This window comes from Orcinus orca, chromosome 16 (assembly GCF_937001465.1).
Source record: "Orcinus orca chromosome 16, mOrcOrc1.1, whole genome shotgun sequence".
Classification (NCBI taxonomy): domain Eukaryota; kingdom Metazoa; phylum Chordata; class Mammalia; order Artiodactyla; family Delphinidae; genus Orcinus; species Orcinus orca.
Window position 1 is genome coordinate 62,589,837 of NC_064574.1, and position 21,765 is coordinate 62,611,601.

Consider the following 21,765-nt stretch of genomic DNA (forward strand, 5'->3'; position numbering starts at 1 on the left):
CATCCTTTGTTGGCCTGTTTTTGTTTTACAGTCAAAACAAAAGCCGATGGCTCATTCCGTCTGGAGAACATAACAACCGGGACGTACACCATCCACGCCCAGAAGGAGCACCTCTACTTTGAAACCGTCTCAATCAAAATCGCACCCAACACGCCTCAGCTGGCTGACATCATCGCCACAGGGTAAGGCGGGCGTGCGGGGCCTGGAAGCGCTGGTGCTTACGTTGGCGGCCAGCGGAGGACAAGACCACCTTCTATCTGACCGTGCGTTTCTGCCAAGGGTCCACATCCAGTCTCAGACACCTATGGAGAAACTCAGGCTGGCTTCTTTAGAAAGATCAGAGCTAAGTGTTATAAACTGAAGGTGCTTAACTGTTAGCTGCTTCAAGAAAGTCATCTTGCTCCAAAGTTAAAATGGGTTCAAGTTAGGAGAAGATCTGTTACGCCTGACTTCACATCTGTGAGGCCTGCCTTGGCTTCACTGGAAGATAATGTAGTTGGTTAAGAACGTTTGCTGTAAGATGCTTCGGGTCGTTGTCACAGTTCTTCCCACTTTGTACTTATTGTGAGTTGTGAGGGGATATCCTGTGGTTGAATTCCTGTAGTTTTACCAAGTAGTGACAGTGCCTAGTGCAGAGAACCCTGGCCTTGGAGTCAGAGTTTGGGTCTTTCTGTTATCCGTGTGTCACCTATAGAATGGGGAGGCTGCTATCCCTCCTTGGCAATAGGTGCTCACTAAACAGTAACTTAACGGGGTGGGGATTGGTGAGCAGGGTCTGCGTGGAGAGAGGCCTCTCAAAGCAGCGCAGTGCAGATGGGGGCATAGCACTTGGTGTTGCTGGAGTGTAAAGTGCTGGGTGGATGAAGGGGGCAGATGTCAGAGGGGCTCCTCACTCCCTGTTGGAAGACGGGGATTTTCTCCACCAGGGAGAAAAGTCAAGGGGCCGGTGAACGGTGTGAGCACGGAGGTAACGTGGTTAGATTTTTGTCTTCAGTGAGACACTGTGGTGCCACGGCTGCGGGGAAGGCCTCGAAGGGGACAGGAGAGGGTGCGGGAGGCCTGAAAGCAGAGTTGACGAGGGCCTGTCTTATGGGGAAGTCAGGGACAGATCGGGAAGATGTCTCAGGGTTCCCAGCCTGAGAGGCAGGATGGCTGTGGACGGGGAGAGGAGCCTGTTGGGGATGAAGCTTCAGTTTTGGCCGTGGCGGTCCATAGGCCCACTAGGTGGCGCTCTCCACCACGTGCTTGGATAGATTGTAAATCGGGAAGACTCGGCTGGCCGCAGGTGGCAGCCAGAACCTCGAATGTGTAAGAGCAGGTAGAAGTGGATCAGTGGACCGGAAATAGAATGTCAGCCTTCGAGGGGTGGCCTTAGGAGAACCTGGGGCGGGGGTTTAGGTGTGACCTCCCGACGGTCTCGGAGGTCCAGGAGCTGAGCCCTGAAGGCATGCTTTATTGGCTTGGTCGCTGAGGAGGTGACCATTGTCTGTAGGCAGGCGGGGGGTCCGGGTCCGGGGTTCAGTGTTGAAAGGCAGGTGAGGAAGCAGAGCACCCGTGGAGCCTGCTGCCGTGTGTGCCGTGGTGGAGCCTCAGGAAGTGACTCCTGGGCTGCAGTTCTCCCTGCTTCCCTCATAAACAGTTCTGAGCAGCGACTCCAGGTGAGCCACCATGATAAGTGCTGGGTGTGTACAGGGAACCAGGCTAACGTCACAAAGGCAGGGGTCCAGGAGGCAGACTGAAGACGAGGAGTCAGTGACGGTAAGTTGGGGTGGGTGTGCAGGAAGAGCTCGGGGACTCCGAGGGGACTTCGTTTAGGTGGGGCGCTGTGGAAGCCGAGACCTTTGGGAGGACCGAAAGGTAGCCGAGTGGAGGGCTTGGCAGGCAGAGGGGACAGCATGTGCCAGGGCCTGGAGGGGACAGAGGAGCTCTGGGGTCGGGGTGGGGACAGCCAGCGTGGCTGGGGGCGATGGTGAGGCTGGAGGGCCACGTGGCCTTGTAGCCATCTTGTGGGGATGGGCTTCTCCCCAAGTGAAGTGGGAAACCATTGATGAGTTTTCATCAAGGGAGCCGCGTGGATCAGGGCATTTTGGAAAGTTTTGGGGTTCTTTTGTCTTTTTTTTCTCCCGACTGCTGTGTGAAGAGTGGATTGGAGGAAAGCCCGAGTATAAGTGGAGGGCGTAGATGGGAGGTGTGACAGTTGTCTGGAGGAGCTGGTGACCGGTGGGACCTGGGACCCTGCTGGTGGGGGAAGGAGGAGACGTCGGTGGATTCGATGAGTGATGTGGAGGCTTTGTGCATCAGAGCCCAGGTTTCCTATTTGAGCATCAGGGTAGATTGAGGAGGTGCCATTCATGGAGATGAGGAAACATAATTTAATTTTATATTTATTTTCTTCTTTAAAGTGGAATATTTGGGTCAAAGAAAGAGAAACAACATTTGTTGAGCATAATTGGAAAAATTCATCATTTTCCTTTTTGTCCGTTTGCCTTTTAATTCATTGATATTTCTTACTCTTTCTGTTTTTCCCTTTTAAAAAAATTATTTGCTAATTTATTTGAAAATCAAACTCTGGCTTCTGTCTAAATGGCAACGAGAATATAGTTGTCTTACGATGCACCAAAATTACTGATTTCTCTTCATTAATGTATTAAATCCTGATGAAATAATTTATTGACACATCAATTTTTAAGAGCTTCAGTATAACAAAACATTGTCTTACTGGCTTTTTAGTTCTTTTTCTAAACTAAAACAATATATATTTGAGGTTTAGGGTAATTGGACACTTATCTTTAATTGAGAGTATGAGCTAAAACTGATTGTATGGTTAAAATATTTAAAACTTAGGCAAAAAAAAAAAAAAAAAAAAAACTTAGGCAAAGAGGTTCAACTTGGAATGAATAAGGGGACTTGCCCCCCGACATGGGCACAAATGAAGGGAATATGGAAGGTCCTTGAGAATAATTCCGTCAGTAGTCCCTTCCTATCCATTTTCTCTGATAGTACACAGTAGGGAACCAAAAGGCAAACCTTTGAATCTAGATCAGGGGCTGGCACACTTTGTCAAGGACCAGAGAATAAATATTTCAGACTTCATGGGCTGATAAGGTCTCTGTGACGAAACCCGCTACAGACAGTTCATAAATGAACGGGCTTGGCTGTGTTCCAGGAAAACTTTATGTGTGGACACTGACGTCATAGTAGCATGTCGTTTATTATGTCATGAAATAATCTTTTGATTTTTTTTTCCCCTTTAAAAGTGTGAAAACCATCTTAGCTCACGGTCTCTCCCGAAACAGGTGGCTGGTGTGACTTGGCCTGTGGGCTGTGGCGTCTTGCCCCTCACTGTCCAGCCTGAGCCCCCATGGCCAGGCTGGTCACATCCCTTTAGGGAGACAGCTGTGCTCTCCTTCGCTCCCAGACTTCACACACACAGCGTACCACCGCCTTCTTGTTCCTTCTGCTGTTTTTTCTTTGCAGCATAGTGGGTGTGCCAGCATTTAGTGCACCCCATAATTATCCAGCGCTAAATCCGGCATTTTTTATTCTCCTTCTGTCAAAAGGCACAACTGATTTTTTATCTAAAGTGATTCTCTTTAAGATTAGAAAATATTATCTTTAGGCAGTTGAAGAAGCGATTGTGGCCTCCAGCTGTGGGACATTATTACACTTAAACGCACCAACTGTCTAAAAATGAAGACGGTCACTCCACGGACGCCGGACTTCGTTGGTGTTTATTAGTGAGCAGATGTGCCTTTCATGTGCTTCTGGAGGTGTGCCTTGTAGCACTTTACACACTGCTCATTGCAGTCTCCAGTCTGAGCCATTACCTTAATAGGGCTTTTCACTTATAAGTTGCTTCTGTGGCTCCTAGCTCCTAGAGTTCAGTTTTAGCTCTGCATTTTTGTTTAACTTAATTACCTTTACTATTCAGATCTCTCAGATTGCTTTTATCTGTGCATTATATATAATCACAGGCAAGGAAGGCGTCTTTGATAACCCTGCCTTGTTTTATCCCCTGGGTAATACCACACTTTCATAGGCAGCTTACAGCTCTTGCTTTTTTTTATTTTTTATTTTTTTTGCCGTACGCGGACCTCTCACTGTTGTGGCCTCTCCCATTGCAGAGCACAGGCTCCAGACGCACAGGCTCAGCGGCCAGGCTCACAGGCCTAGCAGCTCCACGGCATGTGGGATCTTCCCGGACCGGGGCACGAACCCGTGTCCCCTGCATCGGCAGGCGGACTCTCAACCACTGCGCCACCAGGGAAGCCCAGCTCTTGCTTTTAAGGACTAGTCCACATTCTCAGTTCGAGGCTGCTCCACCATCCACGACCCAATTATCTGAAGCATTTTTATCATCCACAGATTGTTTGAAAATTGCCTCTGCAGTGGGAGATGGCCAGATGTCACCCAGAACATACAAACAGCCCTGCCCCGGGCCCTCGCTCTGCCTTTTCCGTATGCAGAAAGAGGTCCAATCTTCTTTCTAAAGGTTGCTTTTAAAACTGGAGTCATTTTGGCTACATTCCTGTCTCTTCATTAAGATCATACTAGTCTTAGGGACGAGGGCTGAAAGAGGGATGCATAGTTTGGGTTGCTAAGCACCTTTCCTGTGATAATTGAGTTCTCATGCTGGAATGAACGGTCCCCTTGTTGCAGGTTCAGTGTCTGTGGCCAGATATCAATCATTCGCTTCCCCGACACTATCAAGCAGATGAGTAAATACAAAGTTGTCCTGTCCTCTCAAGACAAGGACAAGTCTTTGGTCACCGTGGAGATGGATGCTCAGGGATCATTCTGTTTTAAAGCAAAACCAGGGACCTACAAAGTCCAGGTATGACGAGTTTTGTTCTATTTAAGATATTTGAAAAAAACACCAATGATTTAAAAAGGGTTATTTTAAAATGGGGTTAGAGAAGGAGCATTTCCATTCCCAACTTCTTATTTTGAAATCTTTACATTCCTGCATGTCACAGTTAGAGCAGACAGGCAGCTGGTTTGAAGGTGATGCAACAGGCCTTTCTCTTTTCCAGTCCTGATGTTTATTAGGGGTTAGTATCAGGCTGCCAGTCATGCCTCCACCTTCTCAGGCTTCTGGCTGCTGTTGAATATCCACGGGTCCCCAAAGGAGATCGCAGTGAACTCTTTATTCATGGCAGCTCAGTAACATCCACAGAGCATGGCTTCTGGACCCTGAGGCCAAACAGAGCTTCCCTTTTCCTGCCTTGCTGTAAATTGAAGACGCTGGGCAGGCACCACCTAATTTCTCCATCCAGGCAGGTGGAGAAGCAGGGGAGACCCTGGCTTGTAGTCTCACCGCCAGGGTGAAAGCCTGAGCACTGGTGGAGGCAGTGGGCAAGAGATGAGACAGAAGCGGAGGTCAGGCCACCGGCCCCTTGGGGTCTCAGGCTCTCACCCGTCAAGTCAGCTGCTCCCTGGGGAAGAGCAGGGGAGGGGACTGGGAAGGGTCCTTCTAAGACTTTGCTCTCCTGTAGGGCCAGTGGGATCCCCCCTGCCCCCGCTAAGCAGATGGGGTGGGCGCACAGCCTTGCCCCTGCTTCCATGAACAGCATACTGTGTGGGTGGGCAGCTCCTTTACCAGCCAGCCAGTGTCTTGTGACGTTGGCCACACGGACAAGCCTTTAGAGGCCCTTTCAGAGGCATAATCAGGCCCTTTTCCAGGGAAGGGCAATTCCAGAATGTGATCTCTACCAGGGATGAAGAAGGCGAGCACCGCCTCCTCTCCCAGTCCCTCTTGTGAGCTTGACAAAGGCACACAGAAATGAGGGAAGAAGAAATGGCCCAGTTTCACTGTTGGTCATCCACGTGGCCTCCACAAGTTCACAGCTTGTGTCACGAGTGACCTCAAGCCAGGATCAGGTTCTGGGATTTCGTATGGTTTCCACCTGGGTGCACATGATCAATGACAGCTTTGCGTGCCCTGATACGCTTCTGTGTACACCTGGCGCTGCTGAAGGCTAGTGCTTTATGTCTGCCTAGAAATACGTTTCCTCCACACCGGCTGTATGCAGATTTGTTGTGATTATAAAACTAGGCCTAGGAATGAACCTTCGTCCTACAGAATCCATTTAGCCTTGGGCCCAGGTGGATGTTCTGGTGCCACGTCGGCCAGGGAGCAGCGGCCCTGATGCAGCCGCTGACCTTGTTCTGTGTGTCCCGCAGGTGATGGTTCCTGAGGCGGAGACCAGAGCGGGGCTGATGTTGAAGCCTCAGATGCTGCTTCTGGCTGTGACTGACAGGCCTGTGATGGACGTGGCCTTCGTGCAGTTTTTGGCATCGGTTTCGGGGAAAGTCTCTTGTTTGGGTAAGATGTCAACTGAAAGCAAGAACAGATAGGTTCAAAGAAGTAAGTGGGGAGAGGTGGGATTTTGGTGAGCTTTTCCTCACTGGGCGGCATCGAAGGTAAAAGCAGAAGCTGCTCCAGGGGAGTGGTGTCTGTCTGAGAGTCTGTGTCGTGTGCAGTTCTTTCTGAATAATTGCCACAAACACCATAACATTTCTCTTTGAGTAATGCTGCCTTGGCTCCCAGAAGAACATGTGGGTTTCTTTTTATTGCCCTCTGACTCTGAAAGGAAGATGGTAGTTGGGCCCAGGTTTCCATCCTAGCTCTGTCACTTACCACTGTGAGACTGTAAGCATGTACTTGCCCAGCCTAGGTTTTTCTTCTGTAAAATGGGAATACTCCTGCTCTCGGGGTTTTAATGAGGCTTAAATGCGGTCATGTCAAGAGGCAGTGTAGCACAGTGGTTAAGATGTTAGACTCTGGAACCAGACCGCATGGGCTTGAACATTCGCTGTGTGACCTGGGGTAAGTTACTTAACCTCTCTGTGCTTTGAGTCCCTCATCTGTAATGTAGAGATGTTAATGGTACCTACCTCACAGGGTAGTTGTGAGGATCAAATGAGTTACTGTATGTATAGCCGTTGGAAGTACCTGGAACACAGCAAGAGCCATATAAATCTTTGCCATTATTAGTAATATTATTATGATGATGATAAAGGGCCCAGTTCTATACCTGGTATGAAGTGGATTTTCAATAAAGTTTCATCACCTCTGTCTATTTTTCTCTTGCTCCTGTTGATGCTCCATAGATATTACTTCCCCTAATGCAATAATTGCTGGGTGGCTTCATTGTTTGGTACCGATGACAAGCATAGGGGGAGACTTCCTAGAATCAAGTAGATGCATGTTAGCTTTGAAGGAACCTCCTGGCACTGTCCTTCAGGAGCTAAGGGGTGGGAAGCAGCACACAGAGATTGAGGGTTCGAACGGGTGCTATGGTTCACAAGGCAGTCAAGTGAGGCCCCCGCATCTTTTCTCTGCAGACACCTGCGGTGACCTGCTGGTGACCCTGCAGTCCCTGAGCCGCCAGGGCGAGAAGCGGAGCCTCCAGCTCTCCGGCAAGGTCAACTCGATGACTTTCACGTTTGACAACGTGCTGCCCGGAAAATACAAAAGTAAGAACCGAAGGCAGCACTTCCTGTCTTTCTAAACTTTCTAGAAACCTGCTCTCAAGTTGCATCCCAGCTGTACAGTTGTACTTGTTTAACTCTTCTTTACCCCTTGACCTTGAATGTGCATTATTTAGCCTTGGGCAGTAATGCAGAAGTTGAGGCTTTATGAGCTAACTGCCGCCTCATCAGGATGACCCACACACTTCTTCTCATGCCATTTTATTTCTAAATGCCGGAAAAGAGTGTGAAATAATTACACGGAAGTGTTCTACCACTTAGCAGCTGTGTGAGCGAGGCAGCTTACTTGATCTCCCTGAGACTCAGTTTCCCCTTTTGAAATAGGAGTCATAGAACCTTTCTGCAGAATGTAGGACTCATGAAATCCAGTATGTGAAGCCCCTTGCACAGGGCCTGGGAAGCAGAAGGTGCTGGCGAATGTTGTTTCTCTTTTCTCCGCCTTTCTTGAGAAGCTCCCATTGCTTGTATTTTTGCTATGTCAGAGTTTAGCTGGGAGCTGCTGGCAGTGAATGGCTTATAAAGTAGGCTGATTTTTCTGGGGAATTATATTTTCTATTATGTCAGGTGTTGGCAAACTATGAGCCGAGGGCGACTGCCTGTTCTTATGAATAAAGTTTTATTGGAACACAGCCACGCCCACTTGTTTGTTTATCGTCTGTGGCTGCTTGTGTGCTGCAGATGCAGAGTTGAATAGTTGAGACCATGTGGCCCACAAAGGTGAAAATATTTACTCTTTCGCACCTTACAGAAAAAGTTTGCCAATCCCTGAATGTCTTACTTGTAGTCTGCTCTTAGGCCCAGTTGAATTTCTTTCTTGGTGATTTTAATGGCCACTGGTTTCAGTTTTTCTTTAGCAGTTACTTATTCCCAGTGTGATTAGCTCTATGTGTATACTGACACGCACACACACACACACACACATACATATTTGTTGGTATGTATGTGTATAGAGGCCCACACATAGGATTCATTAGCACTGTTTTTCTGGGGGCATTCAGGGAGGCGGTGTGCTTTGTTCCCACGGGGGTGTGTGTTGTGTCCTTTGCAGTCAGCATCCTGCATGAAGATTGGTGCTGGAAGAACAAGAGTCTAGAGGTGGAGGTTCTGGAGGACGATGTGTCAGCGATTGAGTTCAGGCAGACGGGCTATATGCTGAGATGCTCCCTGTCTCACGCCATTACTCTGGTAAGCGGAGCTTCTGAGGATTCTCTTATGTGGAATGACACTCGCCTTTTGGAGAGCGAGAAGAACTAGCATGCTAAGAGTGTTATCAGCATAGATAGTCAAGGCGGATTCCCTTTTCTGCCCCTCGACTCACCCACCTATTATGGAAAGCACCATGAGGAAGCATTTTAAGTCCCTTATTGGAAAGATGCCTTTGTTTGGGAGATTTCCTTGTCCTGGCTCCACATTAAATTTTAACTTTGACTAGTGATTTGGGGAAGCTGTTGCCGTAGTGCAAAGCACGTGGGCTCTGTAGCATCGGGCAAGTTCATTTAGTGTTTGTGAGCCTCAGTTTTCTCCTCTAAAATTGAGATCATAATACTCACTCCCCAGGGGCATGGTAAGGTTTAAGTAACCCTCTTACGTATTTGAAGTTTTCCTGGCCATACACTGCTATTGTTTATGAACAGGTGCAGCTGAGGACAGAGTTGGTTATTCTCTTGTAGTCACTGAAGCTGGATTGGCAGTGTACGCAGTGGATTTCAGGAAAGGGAGCACCTGTGTACACCTATGTAGACCCAGTCATGAACTTTATATAATTTTTTGACTTCCAGCAATGGCAGATGTCACTGTAAGGTCCCAGTGGAGAAACAGAGGCAAATGGCAATTAAGTGGCCACTTACATTAGACACCAGAGGCAGTGAGACTGGTGTCTCCAACACCAGTTGAATGCTCTAACCGCTTAACTACAAGTGCTCAACAAACAGCTTTGTTACGAGAGATGGGTTGATTAATATCCAGTTGAGAATAAGTAATAGACATTTAGGAAACCATTCCTTCCCTTAAACCCTCCAGTGGATTTCCATTTCCCTTAGACGGAGATCCATCTTCCTTAACAGTGGCCAGCCCTTCGTTAACTCGTACCTTACCCCTTACCCCTCTCCCCTTCACTCACTGGGCCGTGGCATACTGGCCGCCTCGGCCAGTTCCACACCAAGCTCGGTCCCTTCTCTGGGCCTTTGCACATACTCTTCTCTGCCTGGAATGACGTGTCTTCTGCACAGCTGAGTGTATTTGCTTTTTCTCATTACTCAGGCTGCAGCCCCAATGTTACCTGCTCAGGAGGGGTCTGTTCTGAGCCCAGGCTGAACAGGCCTCTGTGGTGGTCCCTCTCTATCCTGCTCCCTGTTTATTTCTCTGTAAGCTCTGTTACTTCCTAGCTGAAATCTACTGACTTCTTTGTTGACTACCTGGGTTTTCTCTCTTCCTATATTAGAATGTAAGCCTCCCTGAAAATAAGAGCCACGGCAGCAACCAAGGCCCAGCCTTGAGCCTGCCGCATAGCAGGTGCTCAATAAATATTAGTTGATTGAATGAAAAAGATCACGTTTTTGTTGGAAGTTTTGGAAGCTTTTTGATTTTCCTGTGGCACCCAGCTGCTCACATGATTAATGGGCAAAACAGATGACTGGTTCAGAAACAGAAATATTATTAATCATCGCTGTGTCTCCATGTCCCCTAGTAAGTCATTGTATTGGCTTTGGTCCCTTAGGAATTTTATCAGGATGGAAATGGACCTGAGAACGTGGGGATTTATAACCTCTCCAAAGGCGTCAACCGATTCTGCCTGTCCAAGCCCGGTGAGTCTGGAAGGATTGATGTGCTACGAGTGAGAGAAATGGAAAGGCACCAGAGGGTGGTTTTAAAGGCATTTTTCCCTGTCTCGGTTCAGTTTGCATCAAGCTGTCAACTTTGGCCGTGGTTAGCTCCTCTGGAGGGAGCAGCGTTTTTACCCAAAGAAATAGAGGTGGGGGCTGGCATGTGTTCGCAGGCTCTCGGGTTGGAGTTGGGGCCAGACCACTGGGCCCTTTTCACTTCTGAAAGGATTGCACCATCAGCCCATGACCTCTCCTGACGAGTGATCTTTTTAAGATAAAGATTGGATCATCTCCCGCCTTGCTTAAAGTCCTTCAGTGGCTTCTCTGTCAATGACTTTATTGAGATGCAATTTGCAGACCATAAAATTCACCCATTTAAAATGTGTTCAGTACAGTGATGTTGAGTAACTATACCTAGCTTTACAACCATCATTATAATCCAGTTCAGAACATTTGCATCACCCCAGTAATATCCTTCCTGCATGTTTACATTTGATCTCTATTCCCAGCTCTAGGCAGCCACTAATTTATTTTCTGTCTCTATGGATTTGCCTTTTTTTGGACATTTCATATAATGAAATCATACAATACTGTTATTTTTTAGGCTTCTTTCACTTAGCGTAATGTTTTTGAAGTTCACCCAGGTTGTAGCAGGTATTAATAATTGGTTCCTTTTTATTGGTGAATAGTAGCCCATTGCATGGCTATATTACAGTTTGTGTATCTGTTCCCTGGTCGGTGGGTATGTGAGCTGTTTCCAGCTTGGGGCTATTAGGAATAACGTTGCTGTGAACATTTGTGTACTAGTCTTGGTTTGGACATTTGTTGTGTAGATACCTAGGAATGGAATCATATAATAAATTTATGTTTAATTTTTAAAGAAGCTGCCAAATTGTTTTCTGAAAAGGCTGTATTTGCCATTTGCTGTTCCTCCCGGCCATGCCTGAGGGTTCATGTTTTTCCACATCTTTACCAATATTTGTTGCTCTCTTTTTGATTTTTAGCCATCCTGGTGGGTGTAAAGTAGTATTTCATTGTGGTTTTATTTTGCATTTTCCTAATGAACAATTCAGTGACTTCTCTTGGTTCTCAAGATAAGATACAGTAATCCCCACTCACCCATGGTTTCACTTTCCACAGTGTCAGGTACCTGTGGTCAACTGTGGTCCAAAAATATTAAATGGGAAATTCCAGAAATAAACAGTTCATAAGTTTTAAATTGCATGCCATTCTGAGTAGTGTGATGAAATCTCTCACCATCCTGCTCCCGTCCAGCCCGGAGATGTGAATCGTCCCTTTGTCTGGCACGTCCACGCTGTATACATTACCCACCTATTAGTGTACGTGAAAACATAATATGTACAGGGTTTGGTACTACCTGTGGTTTCAGGCATCCACTGGGGTCTTAGAACGTATACCCCACAGATAGGGGGTACTCTTATACAAAACCCTTCATCAGACCTTGAGCTCCTGTATAATCTGGCTCTACCTGTCACACTCTGCTCCAGCCACTCTGTCCTGTGTCTTAATCAGGATGCCATTGGCTGCAGGTAACAAAATCTATACGACAGCCCCCAACAAGCGGAGTTAATTTGGCTCAGTAGCAAAGTCTGGCAGCACCAGGCATGGGTTCAGCAGCTGGTAGATGTTAGGGTTGGTGTCTTTGTGATTCTTTTAGCTCTTTCCCTGGTATTTCTTACCTTGTGTTTTCAAAGTGCCTACTGTTGCCCCAGAAAACTTATGTTTAAGGCAGGAAGATGAGGAGAGGGGCGGGCAAACATTTTCCGTGCCGCATCCTCCAGGAAACTTCATGTCTTACCGGCAAGAACCGTGTCACAAGGCCACTTTTAGCTGAAAGGGAGCCTGGGGAGGTTGGATTTGCTGCCTGAGGCTGGGCGCATTTTCACCCTAAACGTAAGCAGGAAGGACAGCTGTTAGGGAGACAGCCAGCAAGCCTGTGGTTCAGATGCTGTGCTCTACCTCAGTGCTTTCCCTGCCCTACCCCCTCTTCACCCAGCTCTGCCTGCCTGCCCATCACTTCTTGGTTCCAATGTTACTCCCCAGGGGGACTGGCCCCACAGTGTCGTTGAGAGCTCCCTGCTGTGCTCGTGTCCACAGTGCCCAGTTCCTCCCCTGCCCATACCCGTCACACCTGGTGTGCACGTGGCTGTCGAATGCTCTCTCTGTAGATGGCAAGCCCCGTGAAGGCAGGGACCGTATCTGTCCCCACCGTGTACCAACACCTGGCACAATACCCGGCCCGAGTGTTGCCCTGTCAGTGTTCGTCAAATGAAAGAACAAACAAAATGAATGAAGAAACCTAGTAATTTTTTTTCTACTCGTAACTGCATTGAGGCTTGATCAGTGTGACAGAAACAGCAGAGGTGATTTGAACTAATTTCATGTTTTGGTCGGTCATATGGCCAAAATGTTGGTTAAAAACCATTTGGGAGAATCCACTGTTACACTTTGCTCCTTCCTGAAACTATTCTTCTGGCAAATGACATCATATGCCCCTAATCTGAGTGTACCCCACGTGAGCTCATGGCATGAAAGTGTTTTTGCAGTTGTTGCATAATTTTCTGGGCCTCCCCCTGCCCCATGCCCCCTCTTAGGAATATTTATAGGAAGGAGTCCAGGCTGTGGCTGTCTTTTGGATCTTTAACAGAATCTATTAGGTAGAAGATTCTCAGTCTGATTCGCAGTAGAAATGTACTTCCTGTTCCTCCTCGTGCACGTGTCTGTTAGCTTGGTCTGTGTAGACTCAAGTGCTGTGACTTGTTAAATTATGCAAAATGAAAATCCTTGCTTTGTGAGTGGGCCTTTAAGTGGATCAGGTCATTGGTAAGAAGCCATCGTAGGCAGCGGAAAAGGCATTTCTGATCCCGTGTTGCACATCCATGATAGGTTGTAAGTGAGAGGCACCACCTTTGGATTTCGGATGTTGGAATTGCTCAGCATAATAGACGCTCTTCTCTGAAAATTACTTTTGATTTCCTGGCTGCAGGCGTGTACAAGGTGACCCCTCGCTCCTGCCACCGGTTCGAGCAAGCGTTCTACACCTATGACACGTAAGCCGGGCGCCGACTGCTCCGGGGTGTCTGTGTGTCTCCTGTGGAGGAGAGTGAGCGTGACTCTCTTCTTCACTCATTGCTGAGAACACGGGAGTTTTTTGTATTTTTTCTGGAAGCGGTAAGGTTAGGCATGGAAAAGAATTTCTAGACAAGGATTTTAAGACAGTTGGGTAAATTACTGAGGAAATGAAGGTAAAGCTCTCTTTCCCAAGAATTCTGTAAACCCAGGACGGAAGGCTGTGGTTTGGAAGTGGCTTAAATACAATGTTTGTTGAATCTTCCAGCCTCACTGATGAGAATTTCTCAAGCTCAAGTCTACCATTTTTCTATTTTTACAAATGCTTGTGGGTTTCACAGGGAATTGGAGGTGTAAAGTTTTGGTGTGGAGAATCAGTTTACTCTTAAAGACACTATGTATTTCAGGAGTTCTGAAGTGCTAAGAGCAGTGTCACATAGTATATTTCAGGGTCAGGAAGGTCACCCATAAGTGATGTTGTTTGTGATCCTTTGAGAACCATGAGGTGATGTGGTGTTTTCTTTCCACTTCTCTAATTTATAGGTCTTCACCCAGTATCTTGACGTTGACAGCCATTCGCCACCACGTCCTTGGAACTATCACCACTGACAAAATGATGGATGTTACCGTGACTATCAAGTAAGGCTAGTGTTCCATGGTGGGCTGAGCACGGGAGGGTGGTGGACCAGACCTTCTCTAATGGATGCTCTGAAAATTATTCTTGATTTCTTATCTCTAGGCGTAGTACAAACAGTCTTCGCTCTTATACTTATGTGACATAGCTGTAAATTCACAACAGCCTGTTCCTTTCCTTTTATGACTCAGGAATTAACTGTGGATGAGGAAGAGTCTCCTGACAGCTCGTTTCAGCGTCTTAAATTTCTGTTTGAACTCGTGACACTTCCTGTCTTTGCTAAGGAAAAAAAGAATCTCTGGTTTGTTCACTGTATTTCAAGCGTTTTAGCAAATTCAAAAAAAATTGCCTATTTTTCTTTAGAGCCTTTCTCGAAGGCTTGGGAAATAGAGATGACACCTTATATGAGAAGGGTCATGAGAGAAAGTGTATGAAAGGCAGTCCCTCACTGAGGGTCAGGTTTGTGTGAATGTCACCTTTGAGAGGAATTTTTGCTGTGTGGTGGGTGCATCTGATACCCTAATTTTCTCAAGAAAGGAAAGAATTTTGACAATATGACCATCTTTGTCAAATAGAATGGAAATCTGAGTAACTTTCTCCCAGCTTACCTTATTTGAAGTTGCCTTTCCAGCAGTGTCTCCATCTTTCTGTCCACCCGTCCTTCCGTGAAGAAAATATGGATGGAGAATCCTCAGTGGTTAGACACTGGGCGTAGGTGATAGCCCCTGCCCTCGTGGAACTTAGAGTCTCATGGGGGCAGCGGACAGTAGTCCAAGAGTCACATACAGAACTGTAAAATAAAAGCTGTCATAAGTGCTTTGACTTTGACCTTGTCAGGGGGTTGAGGTCCATGCAGGAGAGGTGGGCTTCTGGGGGCCAGCCACGTTAAGGGTCTTAGCTGTGTCCTGTGGACACTCTGACATATTTCAAGTAGAGGGATCACTTTCTCTTTGTTTCAAGAAGGTCCCCCTGGCTGCTGAGTGGAGAACAGATAGAAGAGGCGCAAGAGTGGAAGTCGATCGAGGTGGGGGCAGAGGCTCTTGTAGGAGTCCAGGTGAGGGAGGATGGGGCTTCAGCCAGGCGGATGGCGGTGGGGATGGAGAGAAGCGGACGGGTTGGAGAGTTGTCAGGGAGATTGAGTTGAAGGGACGCGGCAGCAGTCTGACCACGTGGGGTCAGGGAGGGAGGAGTGTCAGGGGCAGCCCGTGGTCTCTGACTGAATTGATGGGATACCTATTCACCAGGGTGACATGGTTTCTAGGAGAAGGACTTGCTGCGTTTGTCTTGTGGGCCTGGCACTTTGCCTGGTGCTGGAGCAATGTCTTTTAGTATTTTCCTGCTTGGAAAGTATGAATTACTGGTATGACTAGAAAGTCATATTTTTACCAGTAGTGACTCCATGTTACGTTGTTTTCAGTCTTTATTAACTTTATTTTTGTAACCTCAGAAGAGTTTTTGTTTGGTTTGGTTTTGCTGAAAATTATGTGAAATGCATCTTCCAGCTGGACATGGCCGGGGGTGGGGTCCCTAATGGGGATCTTGTACTTCCCGGATCCAAAACCAGATTCCTGGTGGTCGCCCTCCACAGACCTCCTCTGTAGCCTTCCCTGTTTCAGAAATGGCAGCTCCATCTTTCTCTTGCATCCCATACCCAACCGATCCATCTGCAAATCCTCAACTGTACAATCCTCGTTATCCATGGGGTTTGGTTCCAGGACCCCCCGTGGTTACCAAAATCCACAGATGCTCAAGTCCTTTATAAAATGGAGTCGTATTTGCATATAATCTATGCACATTCTCCTGTATAGTTTAAATATACTTTAAGTCATCTCTAGATTACTTATAATATCCAACGCGATGTAAATGCAATGTAAGTAGTTGTAAATACAATGTAAATGCTATGTAAATAGTTGCCAGCATGTGGCAAAATCAAGGTTTACTTTATGGAACTTTCTGGAATATCTTTTCCCCCAAATGTTTTCCATCTGCGGTTGGTTGAATCCTTGGATGCGGAACCTGCGGAAATGGAGGGCCAACTGTATATCCGTCATCCAGTCCTTTCTTAGCACCTGGCCTCTATACTTTGGTTCCACCCACCCTTGTCTCTTGCTGGGATTGTTGCCGCAGCTTCCTGTCTGGCGTCCGAGTTTTGGCTGTTGCTTTATAACAGTGTGTTGTTCATGGGGAAGTCCAAGTGATCTTTAAAAGTGGAGACCCTGTCATTCCTCTGTTTAAAACTCCATCCCCTCAGGGTCCACACCAAGGTTTTCCAAGCCCTAGTCTGACACCTGATCTGGCTCTACCTGATCTGGCTCTGCCTGGGTCCCTCTGCCCAGGCCTCCCTGTTCTCCTCCTTGCTGTCCCTTGAGCATGGCAGGGAGCTGCCTCCAAGGCTTCGAGAGACTTTGCACTCGACACCTTCTTGCCTGAGGCCTCACCCAGAGCCAAGTGGTTTGCTCTCTGTCGCCCTTCCTTCAGGTGGCAGTGGTGTCACCTTATCAGAAGGGACTTGGCTCAGCCCCTAATAAAAAGTAGTGCCCCTTGCCTCCCACCAGCTCTTTTATCTTTCCACGCTGCTTTATTTTTCCTTATTGTACTTATCACCTGACAACGTTTTTCTGTTGATTGTCTGCCTCTTCCCACTAGAATGTGGATTCCATGAGGTTGGGGAATGTTGTCTGTCCTGTGTACAGTCTCCCCAGTGCCTGGTTCTCTTGCAGAGTATGTTCTCAATAAAGGTTGAAAGAGAGACAGAAGATGGTGGTGTGGTGTGGGAAGGACTCCATGTCCTACGGGAAATCTGATGTTTCCTTCAAGTCATAAAGTCAGTGGTATTTCATCCCAGCCCAGATCTATCAGATACGTCCACCATGGCAAAGAAGTTCAGTTTTTTGTTTTTAAAAAGCTATTAGTTTATTCAAAACAGGAGAAGAATGTGTTGGTGGCTTTATGAGGTGCTTGGGTTTTTTTTTACTGCTGGATCTCTGCTTGCAGAAATGTCTGATTCCCACTGACTACAGGGATACGTGACTTCGTCTTCTGGACCGCTCCTTCCTTTCTTCCAGATCTTCCATCGACAGCGAACCTGCCCTGGTCCTCGGCCCTCTGAGGTCCATGCAGGAGCTGCGGAGGGAGCAGCAGCTGGCCGAGATCGAGAGCCGCAGGCAGGAGAGGGAGAAGACCGGTGGAGAGGAGGGGGTTGAGGGAAGGACCAAGCCCCCTGTGCAGGAGATGGTGGACGAGTTACAGGGCCCCTTCTCCTACGACTTCTCCTACTGGGCACGGTAAGCGCTCTCCGGCTTTCCCTGCAGGGTCGTCTGTTCTGATGTCCTTCCTCATGGGGGGACAGACCAGCCACATTGAAGTATCTTACTTATTTTAGGTCTGGGGAGAAAATCACTGTCACACCCTCGTCTAAAGAGCTGCTCTTTTATCCTCCTTCCATGGAAGCCACCGTCAGTGGAGGTAAATGTCAGCTCAGTGAGCCGATGACACACCTTTGCAAGTGTTTCTTTCCCTGCAATTAAAATTTTATTCTGTGCTGCTGTTATAGTGAAACCATCTTTGTAAGGCACTTCAGTCCCCTTTGCCACATAGATCTTACTACTTGATGAGTGAGTGGATGAACGAAAGGTCTAAATCAGTAAACGTAACTTTCACTATTAGAATTGGGGGATCTTTTTGGAAAAGGACTCAGTTTTCCTTGATGTTATCAGGTTGACACCAGAAGGGAGATAAAAAGCAAAAGCATCAGTTGTTGAAACGTCTGAAATGTCTTCGTGTGTCCGAACTGTTTGTGATGTTTATGTTTTTTGGTCGGGGTTATGGGAGGGTCTTTTGGGGACTGGATAACCAGAAGTGATTGCTGGTGGAATATTTAGGCTACCAATAGCTTTTCCCAGCATCGTGGGTTCATTAAACCCTGGACGTTTCTGTGTTTGGAAGGAGAGTATTGAAGGGTGTGGCTGTCCAGCAGGCAGCCTGTCCGGGGCAGCCTTCCATACCGGTCCTCTGAGGTCCAGCCGCACAGGCTCTGACCTGCAGTAACGGCTTCTCTCCTCACCTGTGGCCTGTGAGAGCCAAGGGAGAGGAGCAGGGGAAAGCCAGCTTTGTAGGCTGTACCTGCTAACATTCCTGGCAGTTGAACAAGGCCATTCGTCAATGGTGAGAGGCTTGGGCCACTTGCAGTCACTGAGGATTCTGGTACAGACAGCAGCCTCATTGGAGCTGGCTTCCAATATCTCCGTTTTAGGCCCTTCTTTAATGGGAAGCCCCAACCTAGTCTTCTGTTTATCTCTTCCCTTTTTAGAAAGCTGCCCAGGGAAGTTGATTGAGATACAAGGGAAAGCAGGCTTATTTCTGGAAGGCCAGATCCACCCAGAGTTGGAAGGAGTGGAGATTGTCATCAGTGAAAAGGGGGCGAGTTCACCCCTGATCACAGTCTTTACTGACGACAAAGGTGCCTATAGGTAAGGCCGTGACTAAGAAACATTTGCTTGGGATCAGTCGGGGAGCCTAGAAAGAAACTGGGGAGCCAGGTTTCCTTGGGGCAGGTGATGCTTCTTCCAGGATTTGAAGCAAAGCCATCTCCAGTGTTTCTTTTTTACTCAGTGTTGGGCCACTGCACAGTGACCTGGAGTATACCGTGTCTTCGCAGAAGGAGGGCTACGTTTTGACTGCGGTGGAAGGAACCATAGGAGACTTTAAGGCTTATGCCTTGGCAGGCGTGAGCTTTGAGGTAACACTGTGTGCTTTTAAAAAGCAGCTTTATGGGGTATAATAGACATACAGTAAGCTGCACATAAAGTGTATAATTTGACAGTTTTGACATATGATGACCCCCATGAAAACACTACCACAGTCAAAATGGTGGCCACATCCGTCACCCTCCAAAATTTCCTCATACCCTTGGCAACCCGTCTCTCCTGCCCCTCCCCACTGCTCTGATCTGCCTTCTTTCACTTTGGATCATTTCGCATTTCCTAGAGTTTTATATAAATGGAATCATTCAGGATGTACGCTTTTTTTGGTCTGGCTTCTTTCACTTGTAATTAGGAGATCTGTTGACTTAAGCTTGTGTGCATACCTTTTGGGAAGTATTTTAAGCTTTCATCCTTGACTCTGTTCTCTGTTGAAGGATGCAGAATGTCTTTCTCTCTTGCCTCAGTCCTTCTTGGGAAGAAGCATGCTGTGTAATGGACAGAGTGAGTCTGGAGATCTTGAGGCTGAATATTTTCAACATAGAGGCCAAATAAATTAAAATTCTATATTGCAGAATGCATTTTAAACCAAACTGAAAGATAGTCAAACTGGGAAGAAATATCTGTACCATAAATAACATTCCCTGTTTACCAGGGTCTCCTAAAATCTATAAGAAAAAGACAGCCCAACATGGGACTCCCCTGGTGGCGCAGTGGGTTCAGAATCTGCCTGCCAATGCAGGGGACACGGGTTTGAGCCCTGGTCCAGGAAGATCCCACACGCTGTGGAGCAACTAAGCCCGTGCTCCACAACTACTGAGCCTGCGTTCTAGAGCCCGTGTGCCACAGGTAATGAACCCTGTGTGCCTAGAGCCTGTGCTCTTCAACAAGAGAAAGCCCATGCTCGCCGCAACTGGAGAAAGCCCGTGCATAGAAACAAAGACCCAATGCAGCCAAAAATAAATAAATAATTAAATTAAAAAAAAAAAAGACAACCCAACAGAGAAAAGATGAACCAAGGATATGAAAGGCAGTTCACGGAAATCATCCAAGTCACTCATAAACATACAGGAAACACTCGACTTCGGTAGTCACTGGGGAAATGCAAAGGAACACTGGGTCTGGGGTGAGATTTGCAGTAATCAAGACAATATCCATCTTCTTGGCGAGCACGCATTTTCCCACACATAGGTAATTTGTTGGAGCTGGAAATGGTTACAGCCACCATGGAGGGCAGTTTGGGGGTTTCTTTCTGAATTTCGAGTGCACACTTCCGACAATTCTACTCCTAGGAATTGACTGTTCGGAAAAAGAAAAACTTAAGTGCACAAGGATACACACGCTCAGGGACATTCAGATCGTCTCTCCTTTTCCATCACTAAACTCGATGGCTAGCCTGTGTGCCATTGTTGGCTGACCTCTGCTTTAGAATGATGTGCAGCTGTTCCGAAGCAGCAAGGCTGATCGGTGGGGACTGGTGGACGAGGGCAGCCGGGAAAGTGGCTGAGGGCAGAGAAAGCAACTTGCAGTTACAGAACCATACAGTTTAGGGGGCCTCCCCCAGCCCCACCAGATCACTTATGAAGTCCGTCAACAGCAGCCATAATGCTGATAAGATTTGTGTGGGCACAGAGAGTTCTGGAAGGCTGCACACCAAACTATTAACATTGGTTACCCTGGGGATGAAGAGGAGACCTTTTGTCTCCCCCAGTGAATAACGGTAAAAGAAAAACAACCCATTAAGGATTACCTCTTGACTTGTTCATGGTTAATATGAATTAACCTTGCTCTGGGGTTCCTTTTTCCACCCCCAGATAAAAGCTGAAGACGACCAGCCCCTCCCTGGGGTCCTCTTATCCCTCAGCGGTGGTGTGTTTCGTTCCAACCTCTTGACTCAGGACAACGGCATTCTGACCTTCTCAAACCTGGTAAGGTGTCTGGTAGTTTACTGCCTGCCTGACTCCCCTGTGAGAGTGCCGGGACACGGCGGCTGTGACTTGTGTGTTGCTTGACAACGTGAGAACAGAAAACCAGCCTGGAGTGTTTTACGTTTCTTCGGGGACCAGACGTAATTAGAGGATTGCTCTCACTAGAACTTAATGCTGCTGATTCATGTTCCCTTCTGCACAGACTTCTTGTTTTCTGGTCACCCCCTTGTCACTGAGACAGTGTAATTAATTACCCCGGCCACAGCGGCTCCTGTCTCAGGCATCCCTTTGTTTCACCACAGGATCGTGCTGTTTATAATGCCGAGTCTCGTTTGGGGGTTGAGCTTGTGTTTCTTCTGCAAAGCACACGCCCCATGGTGGGAGGATAGCACCCATTTTTCACTGGGGATGTACAATGAGGCCCTGAGTGGTGGGCACTCAGGAGTGCACGTCAATTGGCCATCTTGTCAGTCCTGGGAATAAAGTGACTGTTACAGGGATGTGGCAAACAGGCAGTGAGGTGTATCTGAAAGATCACATGCTGTGCAGTGATGCGCACCCAGCTTCAAATCTTCCATCTGCTACTTACTTGCTGGGTCATCTCAGGCAAGTTACTTGACCTCTCTGAGCCTCAGTTGCTTCCTTCATAAAATTCACATATGATTTCTACCCCACAGCGTTCTTGTAGGCACACCATGATGACAGCTGCTGTTAGACTTGTAATTGCTGTCACTGTAATGATTTATTGTAGAGTTAGAGTTACCATTTCTGGGTGTCTAGGAAGCCATGGAGCTCTTGGGCCTAATTCTGGTCCATCATGACTTCAGCCGCCCCCTTTGAAGCCATACCTAGATTTGCAGCAGAGGCTCAGTTTGTGGTTGTCTCTCGGCAGAGCCCCGGCCAGTATTACTTCAAGCCCATGATGAAGGAATTCCGGTTTGAGCCATCCTCGCAGATGATCGAGGTGCAGGAGGGGCAGAACTTGAAGATCACCATCACCGGCTACCGCACGGCCTACAGGTAGGCAGCCCCACCTGCACCCCCCTCTCCCAAGCCCGGGCTGTGGGATCACACTCACGCTTCTATTCTCTAGAAAC

The 21,765-nt window shown here is 47.5% G+C and overlaps 1 protein-coding gene across 2 annotated transcripts in view; it reads left to right on the plus strand.

The window, feature by feature from the left end:
- LOC101280990 (nodal modulator 1) overlaps window positions 1–21,765 on the plus strand; it is a 52,598-nt gene that overhangs the window by 17,697 nt on the left and 13,136 nt on the right. For both annotated transcript variants that reach the window (XM_004270144.4, XM_049698986.1), the window contains exons 11-24: window positions 32–182; window positions 4,660–4,834; window positions 6,184–6,325; window positions 7,348–7,479; window positions 8,543–8,679; window positions 10,211–10,298; window positions 13,324–13,387; window positions 13,950–14,045; window positions 17,106–17,324; window positions 17,423–17,505; window positions 18,350–18,509; window positions 18,652–18,778; window positions 20,555–20,668; window positions 21,561–21,688. In XM_004270144.4, coding sequence (XP_004270192.1) covers window positions 32–182; window positions 4,660–4,834; window positions 6,184–6,325; window positions 7,348–7,479; window positions 8,543–8,679; window positions 10,211–10,298; window positions 13,324–13,387; window positions 13,950–14,045; window positions 17,106–17,324; window positions 17,423–17,505; window positions 18,350–18,509; window positions 18,652–18,778; window positions 20,555–20,668; window positions 21,561–21,688 — 1,816 coding nt within the window. The remainder of the gene's footprint in view (window positions 1–31; window positions 183–4,659; window positions 4,835–6,183; window positions 6,326–7,347; window positions 7,480–8,542; window positions 8,680–10,210; window positions 10,299–13,323; window positions 13,388–13,949; window positions 14,046–17,105; window positions 17,325–17,422; window positions 17,506–18,349; window positions 18,510–18,651; window positions 18,779–20,554; window positions 20,669–21,560; window positions 21,689–21,765) is intronic.